At 35.5% G+C, this 12,386-nt stretch overlaps 1 protein-coding gene across 12 annotated transcripts in view; it reads left to right on the forward strand.

Annotated features, from left to right (window-relative positions):
* The window catches only part of RDX (radixin), a 98,065-nt gene that overhangs the window by 9,938 nt on the left and 75,741 nt on the right, over window positions 1-12,386 (forward strand). For 10 of the 12 annotated variants that reach the window (XM_064577466.1, XM_064577473.1, XM_064577465.1 and 7 more), the window contains 2 exons: window positions 7,786-7,854; window positions 8,931-8,999. In XM_064577466.1, the coding sequence (XP_064433536.1) occupies window positions 8,988-8,999 (12 nt within the window). In that variant the 5' untranslated portion in view covers window positions 7,786-7,854; window positions 8,931-8,987. The remainder of the gene's footprint in view (window positions 1-7,785; window positions 7,855-8,930; window positions 9,000-12,386) is intronic. The other 2 variants (XM_064577472.1, XM_064577469.1) reach the window with 1 other exon arrangement.

Consider the following 12,386-nt stretch of genomic DNA (forward strand, 5'->3'; position numbering starts at 1 on the left):
AGGATACCTGCGTTTTACATAGTTAAAACGAGTGGTTACATAATCACTTATATTAATGTAAATGTTGACGCAGTTTGTCATAATACACAGAAAACCTGTAGTAGTCCATGTTGTCACATAGTTTCAGCATTGTAATTTTAATCATTGGCTTTTATAATGAGTACTGCTGAGAATACCTTGCTACAGATTACTTTCTTTTGTATTTCTTTATTTCTTTGGGGGTATAATCCAAAAGCAGAATTTCCTGTTCAGAAAGAAATTGAACTTTTGTTAATATTGACAACTTATTTCTAGAAATATTGAGCCGATTTATGGTGCTGCCAGCAGTATTTATATACTTGTTTAGCAGTACTGCCTCATCAGTACTGGCATGTATAATTAGGAATTATTTTGCTGGTTTAATGAGTATATAATCAGTAATACCTTAAAGCCATTTTGATTTGTGGGGTTTTCTTGGTTTTCTTTTTAAGATTTTATTTATTTAATTGACAGAGAGACAGCGAGAGAGGGAGCACAAGCAGGGGGAGAAGAGAGGGAGAAGCAGGCTTCCCGCGGAGCAGGGAGCCCGATGTGGGACTCAATCCCAGGACCTTGGGATCATGACCTGAGCCGAAGGCAGACGCTTAACCGACTGAGCCACCCAGGCGCCCCTTGATTTATGGTTTTAATGCAAGACTGTGCATTTGTTTTGTAAAAGAGTTTGTAGAGACTTTGTCTTTTAACCATTTACTGAGTGGGGTCTGAGTGATATCTTTATATATTTAATTATTTCTTTACTTTCCATAGTAACTTTTTGTTATGACTGTTGGATATTTTTCTATTCTATTACTTTTATTTTGCTATTTATTTTGTTCTAGGGGTGTAGGGATTTTAAATAAAATATATTAATCTGTTTTCATCATAAAATATATTTTTCTTAGTCATTTCTTCCTCAAAAATTAGAATTTTTAAAGTCTCTTTTTGAAAAAAGATTCACCTACTTAGATTTTGTTAAGTATTATGGTGAAGTTCTAGGTCTGACTTCAGTTTATTTACATACTATAATTTTGTTCTTTCATTTTAAAGAAAATGTTTTTCTTATTACAAAAGCTCTACATTTTCATTTTAGAAATTTACAGATTCATGTTAATTCATAGAGACTCAATATTTTGGAGTATAATCATATTCATCTTTTCATTTATACTTAAAAAAAAATTTTTTTTTAAGATTTTATTTACTTGCGAGAGAGAGAATGAGAGAGAGCATGAGAGGGAGGAGGGTCAGAGGGAGAAGCAGACTCCATGCTGAGTGGGGAGCCTGATGTGGGACTCGATCCCGGGACTCCAGGATCATGACCTGAGCCGAAGGCAGTCACTTAACCAACTGAGCCACCCAGGCACCCTTCATTTATACTTTTAAAAAAGAAATGTGAATCATACTGTATGTATGGTTTTATAACCTGCCTTTTTTTCTGGATATTTTGCCATGTCATTTAATATTTTTCTGTAACATTTTAATTGGTTGCATTGGGGTCTAGCAGAATCTACAGATGTACCATGGTTCATTTAAATAATATCAGTATTATATACACTTTTTTAAAAAAAGATTTTATTTGGGGCACCTGGGTGGCTCAGTTGTTAAGCATCTGCCTTTGGCTCAGGTCATGATCCTGGTGTCCTGGGATCCAGCCCCGCATCAGGCTCTGTGCTCAGCAGGGAGCCTGCTTCTCCCTCTCCCTCTGCCTACCTGCCTGCCTACTTCTGATCTCTCTTTCTCTGTCAAATAAATAAATAAAATCTTTAAAAAAATAAAAAGATTTTATTTGAGAGCAAGAATGAGAGAGAGAGAGAGCATGAGAGGGAGAAGCAGACTTCCCGCTGAGCAGCGAGCCCAATGGGGGACCCGATCCCTGGACTCCAGGATCATGACCTGAGCTGAAGGCAGCTGCTTAACCTACTGAGCCACCCAGGCGCCCCTATTATATATACTTTTATAAATAACACTGTAACTAGAATCTTCGTAGCTCTACCGTTGTACACATTTGTTATTATTTTCTTTGGGTAAATTTCCACAAGTGAAATTATTTAGCAATTTTTAAATATCAAATAGGGGAAGACAGATGGGTGGGTATATGGTATAGCTCTGGACTCTAGGGTAGGTGTCAAAAGACCGTTTGGCCAATGATTACCCATGCGACTGAGAACAAGAAACTTACATACAGTTGACCTTGTTTCTTCACCTATGAAGTAGCCATAGTGTGACATGTCTTGTCTCCTTTGATTTTTGTTAGTAGAGAATTAATGTATAAGAGCACACAACTGTGGGGTCTTCTCTAAGTACAGGGCATTGTTGCTGAGTAATCACATTGTGTTCAGCTGGTAAATTAAGTGGTAGAACCTTATTCTTTTTCTCAGATAATTTATAATTAACCGAAATAAAACAAGGTGGATGGGGCATTTGGGTGTCTCAGTTGGTTAAGCGTCTTCCTTCAGCCCAGGTCATCCCAGGGTTCTGGGATGGAGCGCTGCGTCGGGCTCCTTGCTCAGCGGGGAGCCTGCTTCTCCCTCTGCATGCCGCTCCTCTTGTTGTGCTCTCTTTCTCTCTGACAAATAAATAAATAAAATCTTTAAAAAAAAAAAAAACCCAAAAAACAAGGTGGAGACTAACCTGAACTTTAAGAGAGAGAAACACTGGTCTGAAAACATGCATTTTTAGAAGTCCACCATATCCTTATTTATGGAGGCTTTTGTTAGCTCCCCCCCCCCCCCCCCCAGTTCATATAGTTGAGTTAGGTTTGTTGGAAATTTTAAAAGCTTAGTTTGCTTGTGTAAAAAACCTGGTTTTATGTGTGTTGGCCTATGATATATTTTTATTCTTTTATATCTGCAGAGCTCTCTTACTAAACCTAAAACTTTAACATCAATTTTTTTCTTGAAACGTCCTTTTTATAGAGTACAACTTGAAGTAACTCTAACATTGAAAACTTGGATAAATCATTTTTTTTTTTTTATTTTTTTTTTATTTTTTTTTTTATTTTTTTTTTAAAGATTTTATTTATTTATCTGAGACAGAGAGAATGAGAGAGACAGAGAGCACATGAGAGGGGGGAGGGCCAGAGGGAGAAGCAGGCTCCCTGCCGAGCAGGGAGCCCGATGCGGGACTCGATCCAGGGACTCCAGGATCATGACCTGAGCCGAAGGCAGTCGCTTAACCAACTGAGCCACCCAGGCGCCCGGATAAATCATTTTTTAAAGGAAAAAGACCTACCTTTATTTCATTCCAGTATTAGATTAATATATAACTTCAAAATTTCTGCAAACCTACATACTTGATATTTATTTACCCGCCCAGCTGGCCCTGTGTTTGTTAACTACTTTTTCTATAACTTGAGTGCTTTAACTTAGTTTATATAGTCTGGCATATAATTCTCACTTTCTTTCCCTTGTTCTTCCTTACTGATGAGATTGCACAGGAAGGTTATAACAACTGTAGGGTTTAATAAATAACATGATCAGTACCTGTGGAAGCTCTCCTGAGTGTCTTCTAACTTCTTTAGTGTGTAGCTTTGGGGTCAGATATGGTAATGCAGTACAAAATCAGATATGGTAATGGAATAATGTAAAAATTGGCCTAGGACAATTAAAGTTCCTTAAAAAAGTATTTATTTAAGTAATCTCTGCACCCCGTATGGGGCTTGAACTCATGACCCCAAGATCAAGAATCATAAGCTCCACTGATTGAGCCAGCCAGGTGCCTCTTAAAAAAAAAAAAATTTTTTTTTTAGGGGCGCCTGGGTGGCTCAGATGATAAAGCGTCTGCCTTCAGCTCAGGTCATGATCTCCAGGTCCTGGGATGGAACTCCATGTCAGGCTCCCGGCTCAGCAGGGAGACTGCTTCTCCCTCTCCCTCTGCCTCTCCCCCTACTTGTGCTCTCTCTCTCTCAGATGAATAAATAAAATCTTAAAAAAAAATTAAAAAAAAAATTTTTTTTAATTCCTAATACTCTGGTACGAGCAAACCTGAAGTACCTCTGTAGGGATATATATACACAACTCAGGGCTCATGGGACTCCTACATGGGTAGTGGGTTAGGGACACGAGCTTTTTGTCCAAAATTACAAACTCTATAAAGAAACCATAATGAACTGAAAACAGAAAAATTGTGCAGTGACAAAAAATAAACGTAGGGATCAAAGGAAGATTTAAAACAAATTATAAAATAGCATAGGATTATTAAAATGCTGAACTATTGAAGAGGTAAAACATTAGAAAGTAGAGGAATGTTGCACAGAGAGATAAAGAGATGGAAAATATGAAAAAGTAGGTATGGACTAGAGAATAAAATATGCAGTTTGTGTCCAATGAGAATTGCTGAATTAAAAGAGAGAATGAGAGAGACAATGGCTAATGTTTTTCCAGAATTTAAGAAAAGCATGCGTCTTCAGAATAAGGAAGCTTATCCAGTCCTGAACAAGATAAATAAAAGCAAATCCGAAGACTACCCCCCCCAAAATTCCTTAAAGCAGAGAAAAAAGGCAGATTATCTCAGAGAATTGAGTTAGATTGACAGTAGATAGCTCATCAGCAGTAACAGATGCCAGAAAAATAATGTCCTCCAAATGCTGAGGGACTAACAATTTAGAATTCTCAATGCAATTAAATTATTACCTAATTGAAAAAGGAAGTATTCACTGGAGAATTCACTAAACCTATACTTTACCTAATAGCATGCATAGCCTAAAAAAATATAAATTGGAAAGTGACAATTTATAAGAAGAAATTAACATCCACAATCATACTTGGGAAAATTTAATACATTTTTTTCTCAAGGTGCTTAAGTAGACTAAAATGAGCAACAGTAGGGAAACTATAAACAAAACATTAAGTTCTTGGTCTGGCTTGATCTAACTTATCAAATGCAAAACCTACATTATTGTCATTTATAGCCAGAACAGTTAGAAATGAAATTAAACTGACCATGTACTAAACATAAAGGAGGTCTTAATGAATTCTTTGACCATGGTATAGTAAAGTTAGAAATAAATAATAAAAAGCGCTTTGCTCCCAGACCTGTAACCATTCCATTTGAAAATTAAAAAAAAAATTCTTTCTCCCTCTCTCTCTGTGCTCTCTCTCACTTTTGTTCTCTCTTAAAATCTTAAAAAAAAAATTTCTTAGTCATGATTAGAGATCAAAACTGGAAAGGGAAACTTGTAGAGCCAATGAAAAAACTACATATAAAAACCTGTGTGGGAAATCACTAAAGTGATACTTAGAAAAATGGTATTTTATTTTATTTATTTATTTTATTTTAATTCAATTAATTAACATAGTGTATTAATAGTTTCAGAGGTAGAGATCAGTGATTCAACAGTTGCATATAACACCCAATGCTCATTATTATATCACGTGCCCTTCTTAATGCCCATCACCCATCCCCCTACCCACCTCCTCTCCAGCAACCCTCAGTTTGTTTCCTATAGTTAAGAATCTCTTATGGTTTGTCTCCCTCTCTGATTTTGTCCCTCCCTTCCCCTATGATCCTCTGTTTTGTTTCTTAAATTCCACATGAGTGAAATCATATGTTAATTGTCTTTCTCTCATGGACTTCTTTTGCTCAGAAAAATGGTATGGTTTTAAATATAAGACAAGACATTTCAAAATATACTTCCCAGAAAAGGAGATTTATATTTGTGTTTTTAGGAGCTCTGTTGTTGCTTTGTTCTTTTTCTTGGGCTTGAAAGTACTATTTAAAACAGGCACTTTGACCTGAAATGCCTTGAGTACATGTGAGTTTGGAAAGCTCACAGAGTTCATTTGCTAAGTGGTTTAAGCATTTAAAAAAGAGGCATATCTAGAACAGATCTAGTTTTTAAAAAAACAATACAGTGGTTACACTGTAGATATTAAAATATACTCCAGCAGTACAAATAGGAAAAGAAATTCCCAGTGCTTTATATGAATGGATTGTGTGGTTTGGGATAAAAATTTTAGTAATAGTATTATATACTGATTCAAAAAGTGCTTGTATAATCTGTCTCATTTGTGTGAAGAGTTTAAGGAAATTCTATGTTCTGTGAAATAAGAGATGAAGGCAAAAGTATTGTTTCAATATTTTATAGATCTTTTTTAATATTTAAATACACTGATGTTATAAATACATACTTGATTATTCAAATGATAAAAGTTATTTTAAAATGTTCTCGACAAAATAGGGGGATACTTTGTATATGGAGCTGCCTTGGACATACTTAGTTTATGACCTTGATGCACATACTAGAAAAGAAAAAAATTGGGAATTACTTAGATACAGTTTTAATTTTAGGGATTAGAAAATGAGCCACAGAGTAAAGCCAACTAACGAAAAGTGATGAGGAAAAAGAAATTAACAAAAAAAGAACAATAGGGGCGCCTGGGTGGCTCAGATGGTTAAGCGTCTGCCTTTGGCTCAGATCATGATCCCAGGGTCCTGGGATCGAGTCCTGCATCGGGCTCCCGGCTCAGCGGGGAGCCTGCTTCTCTCTCTGACCCTCTCCCCTCTCATGCTGTTTCTCTCTCGCTCGCTCTCTAAAAAAAAATAAATAAAATCTTAAAAAAAAAAAACAAAAACAAAGAAACAGAAGATCAACGAAACTGAAAGCTGGCCTTTAGATCAATAAATTAAGCAAACTTCTGGCAAGATTAATCAAGCAAAAGGGAAGGTAAAATTTAACAATATTAGGAATGAAAAGATCATAACTGCCAACGTAGTAGATACAAAAAATCATGAGGGAACACTGTGATAACTTTCTAGAAATAGGTCACCAAGACTTGTAGAAAATCAAATTTGGCTATAAGGTAGAGATTTAAGTGTTTTGGTTTTGTTACATTTGAGATAATCTAGACATTGAGCAAGGCAAGTTAGCCAAGCAAGTTCTAGAGATACAGATTTGGGAATTACTAACTTACACATGTTAAAAGCAGGTCAATTTTGAGGATGTTTTAAGACCTGAGATGATAAGGATGAATTAAGACAATAGTGGAATGAAAAGAGGATATAGAATGAGAAGATAGGTCTGAAGTACCTTTAGGTTCATGAAAGTAGGTGACTGACTAGGGAGAGAGGGTTAACATTTCCTAGCTAAGAGTTAAGGAAATGAATTTCATAGCTCAATTATTAGATAAAAAATATCTCAGGTAGAGGTTTCTTTTAAAGAGAGGTTTATTTGGCACATGATTGAGTAAAGTGTAGGGAAATGATGTTTCATTTTTTTTCAATTTGGAGGATATTCAGGTTTATTGTAGCATATTAAAAAGCAGTTGACACTGAAGTTTTATTATTTTTTATTTTATTTTTTTAAATATTTATTTATTTGACACTGAGAGAGCACAAGCAGGGGGAGCGGCAGGCAGAGGGAGAAGCAGACTCCCTGCTGAGCAGGGAGCCCGATGCGGGACTCTATCCCAGGACCCTGGGATCATGACCTGAGCTGAAGGCAGACGCTTAACCAACTGAGCCACCCAGGTGCCCGACACTGAAGTTTTAAAACAGAATTAATTGTATATTAATTTAGTTGAAGCTAGTATAATGGATGAATTTTCTTGGTAGAGATATTATCAATGGAAGCTGATTTTCAAGTAATAATTTAATATACCTCACTGAAGGTTTTCAAATTGGAATAATACTGTCATTTTTTTAGGCAACTAATAATGATTAAGAATGTTAGATCTTTTGGTTGGTTTGTTAGGTGTTTTTAAGAACATTTACCCTAAGACAGTATAGCATGATGATTTTCTTTGATTAGGATTAACTTGTTTTGCTTTACAGGGAGAAGATAAAGTTTAACATTGGTCTCAAGGACAACTCTAAATTTCAGTGAAGGCCACCAGCTTGCTGGTGAGTAGCATGCAGATTGCTAGTGTGTGCTCTGTGGCTGTTTAATACACCTTAGGTAAATAAACTACTCAATATATTTTTACTCAGGTTTTTCAACTTTCAAGAAGAAAAAATAAGGGGCGCCTGGGTGGCTCAGTCGGTTAAGCGTCTGCCTTCGGCTCATGTCATGATCTCAGGGTCTTGGGATCGAGCCCTGCATCGGGCTCCCTGCTCAGTGGGGAGTCTGCTTCTCCCTCTCCCTCCACGTGCTCATGCTCTCTCTCTCTCTCTCAAATAAATAATAAAATCTTTTTTTTAAAAAAAGAAAAGATAATTTTCTAGAGTTTCTAGAGTTTACATTAATCAGAATTTCCTTTTGTCTTTGTCAGTCCAGAAAAAAGGTTGAAAGTGTTCTTGAGTTCATCACTTTATAATTTGAAATATCTTCCCTTTTACTATCCCTCTCCTCTCGCAGGCTGGGTGTAGAGGTGAACCGGATGCAGACAGAGGCAACATTTGGGTCCTTAGCAGTCTTGCTTCCTTGCTATGTGTTGTCTCTGAGTAAATTCAAACTTTCAGTTGGTGATTGGTATGCTTTAGATTATGTTTGAGATGTGTGCTATTTTATTTTATTTCATTTATTTTTATTTATTTATTTATTTATTTATTTAAAATTTTATTTATTTATTTGACAGAGACACAGTGAGAGAGGGAACACAAGCAGGGGGAGTGGGAGAGGGAAAAGCAGGCTTCCCACTGTACAGGGAGCCTGATGCCGGGCTTGATCCCAGGACCCTGAGATCATGACCTTAGCCGCAGGCAGACGCTTAACGACTGAGCCACCCAGGTGCCCGAGATGTGTGCTATTTTAAATCACAGCTATAAATATTTTCAGAGAAGGTGAAATGATAATAAAAGACATTGAAAATTAGAATAAGAGAGTTCTGTGTTACTTTATTTTTTTTATTTTTAGAGAGCTCTGTGTTAAACTCACAATTTAAAATGTTTTAATTTTTATTCTGTACAAATTATATTAAAATCAAGGCATTATATAAAAGTAGTAGATCCATTATGCTTTCTTTTTTCTTTAACTGAAGGTGACATCAGAATTCATAAAAGAATTTTTAAAGAAGGTGATCAAAAAGAGAAGGACAATGCCGAAACCAGTAAGTGTATTTTACTTTTACTACTACTTAGTTAATAAAATACCAGTAGCATTAAATTCCTTTTGGAACAAGGCAAAATGTTATGGTAGAGTCATTGGGAAGAAAAAGGCACTGATACTGCTATGGCTTGTTTTAGATTAATGTGGTAGCAACGAAGTACTCTGTGAGCCAGTGAAGAAGAGGTAGAGGTAACATTACAGTGAAGATGAAAATTCATGGGTTCTGGAGCCAAACTGTCTTAGTTCATATCCTGGCTCTGCTACTTTCCCTCTGTGACTTTTGATAGGTTACTTCAGGCTCTCCAATTCTTAATTTCCTCCTATAAAAAATGGAGATGTAATTAGTTACTTAAGGGACTTTGGTAAGAATTAGAAGAATTTGGTACACATCCACTGCTCAGTAAATAGTAACTTCTTGTTACAGGAAGAAGTAATGAGAGGTTGGAAGGATCCGTGCATTAATTTTCGCATAACTCTGGCTTCGATGCTAGTGATACTGATGCTGATATTATATAGTCTTTTTTTTTTTAATTTAAGGGAGTGTTATGATTTTATTTAGCTTTATAATTATGTAGTTTTTGACTAAGGTTTGTTCCTTTTCTCTTGGCATAAATGTTTTTAAACTTCAACGATTTTGGGATGTTTTTTTCAATGTTTCTTTGGGCCAGTTATCTTTTTTAAAAAAAACATTGGTTATAGCTATTGGTGTTTTCTGGCATGAATATCTCTTTGGAATTACTTTAAAGACTCAGCAGGTAGGTAACAAAGTGTGATTTTGCATTGTGGGAGGGAGAGGAGAAGAAGAAGAAATAAAAGGCATAAACACCAGAAAGGAAGAAGTAAATTTTTCTCTTTGCAGATGGTATAATTGTTTATGTAGAAAATCTTCAGGAATCTAAAAAACAACTACTAGAACTATAACTGAACTTAGCAAAATTGTTGGACATAAGGTTGTATTTTTAAAAATCAGTAGCCTTTCTTATATACTAGTAGCAGCATTTGAAAAATGAAGTAAAAAAATCCATTTGTAGCAGCATCAAAGGCATAAAATACTTAGGAATAAATTTACTGCTTTGTCTGCATGTCAGTCAGGGACAAGGGAGGAAAAAGCATAGAGAAGCATGCTCGTTATTTTATGCCGAGGCCCAGAAGTGGCCTATGTCTCTTCTCACCCTTTTCTTTGGGTGAGAGCTTAGTCATAGAGCCATATCTAATTGCAAGAGACCTTGAGAAATGTTCTGTAGCTCAGTAGCCATATACCCAACTATAATTCTGTTAGAATTTGGTGGTCAAATAGCAACACTCTATACCACAATCACATGGTTAGTTTAAAGGAGATAAATCATGATAAATTCAGAAAGAGGAGTCCTAGAATTGAACTATTCATGATTTAAAAAGAAAAACCCAACACTTCTTAAGCTAGATATAGAAGAAACCGTAACTGCAAAAGGTCTTTTTAATGTATTAACAATGGGACCTTTTTTTTTAAATCAAGAACAAGACAAAAGATGCTATCATTGTTGCTATTCAACATTGAATGGGGAAACCTGCACAGAAAAAAAAAAAAAAAAAGCTGAAGGACTAGAAAGGAAGAAACACTATTTGAAGATGTTAAGATTCTTTGTTATATCAGGGATTGGCAAGTTATAGCCTATAGGCCAAATTCAGCTCACCACCTGTTTTTGTACAGCTTACATGCTAATAATGATTTTTACATTTTCAGTGGATTAAAACACAAAAATAATATTTCACCTGTGAAAGTTATATGAAATTCAAATTTCAGTGACTAGTTTTATTGGAATGTGGTATGCTTGTTGTTTATGATCTATAACTGCTTTGTTGCTATAGTAACATAGCTGAGTAGTCGCAACAGACTGTACAGTCTACAAAACCTAAAATATTTACTGTTTGGTCCTGTATAGGAAAAATTTTCTGACCCCTCATTTATATAAATAAACACAAGGATTTATAGGCTCGTTATAACAGTCAGCAAGGGAACGGATAAAATGATCAATATAGAAATCACTTGCATTTCTACAAAAGCAAAACAATTTTAGAAAGCTATTTCATCAAATTCACAATCCTGTGTTTGAAAACCTTTAAGCTAGATGAGTTTCAGTATTTGGAGTTTTTTGGATTTCAGAAAGATGAATATACAATACATTATGTTCATATGTCATTATGTCATGAAGCTTCCCTCAAGGTCTGGTGTATCACCTCAAAAACATTAGTACTTTTATGGGTCATGTATAAATATTCATTTGAGATGGGATAAAATAATCCACCAGATAGTCTCACATTACTTCATGTTAAGGTTTTGCTGAAATTAGCTACTAAACTTGTTTTTGATGCTTTGGGGATGTCAGGGGATTGTGGACCTGAATTTATCATAGTGACAAAGTCATAGTGATTTATGGGAAAGATATCTAAAATGATTAATATGATTTTTATTAAGATTTTATTATTTTTTTTAAGTAATCTCTATACCCAGCAGGGGGCTTGAACTTACAACCTTGAGACCAAGAGTCCTTGAGACCTTGAGCCAGCCAGGCACCCTGATTAATATGATTTTTATGGAGAAAATTATAAACGCTTTTTTGAAAGTGCTAAAGAAGACAAATTAATGCACAGAGAGAACCACAGTCATGGATAGGAATAGTCAATATTGAAAAGATGTTATTTCTTCCCTGAAAGTACTGATGAATTCAGTGTAGTCCAATTTAAATCATAGTGGGGTATTTTGAAAGTTTAAGATTTTGTGTGAAGGCAGGAACAAGAACAAAGAGCTAAGAATAGCTCACAAGTTTTGAAGATAATGAGGGGAGACGTTCCCAACCATATAGCAAGACTTACTTAAAAATGTCATAATTAAAACAGTGTAGTTTTGAAAGAATTGTTAGTCAACCAGAGCAACAGAATAGAGAGCACAAATTCAGATCCTGTACCTTATAGACATTTGATCTGTGACATAATAGTCTTTGGGAAGTAAATTAATCAGTATACATCACTTAGTTATTTTAAATCCCCATATCATTATCCTATAGAGATTAAAAAATGAAATTGGATCTCCACCTTAAATCATAAGCAAAAATCATCGAAGACAAATTATGAGAAACAGAACTTTAGGATGAAATCTAAGAACATCTTTATGACTCCAGAGTAGAGAAGGATTTCTTAAATATGGCCAAAAAAATTGATACTTGTATGTAAAACATTGATAAATTCAACGTTAAAATTAAGAATATATTCACCATAGGGTGCCTGGGTGGCTCAGTTGGTTAAGCGTCTGCCTTCAGCTCAGGTTGTGATCCCAGAGTCCTGGGATCGAGTCCTGCATCAGGCTCCCTCCTCAGTGGGGAGTCTGCTTCCCCTTCTCCCTCTACCCCTG

The sequence above is a fragment of the Mirounga angustirostris genome, unplaced genomic scaffold (genome assembly GCF_029215605.1).
Source record: "Mirounga angustirostris isolate CCGP_5_RB_7025 unplaced genomic scaffold, mMirAng1.0.hap1 SCAF_13, whole genome shotgun sequence".
NCBI lineage: Eukaryota > Metazoa > Chordata > Mammalia > Carnivora > Phocidae > Mirounga > Mirounga angustirostris.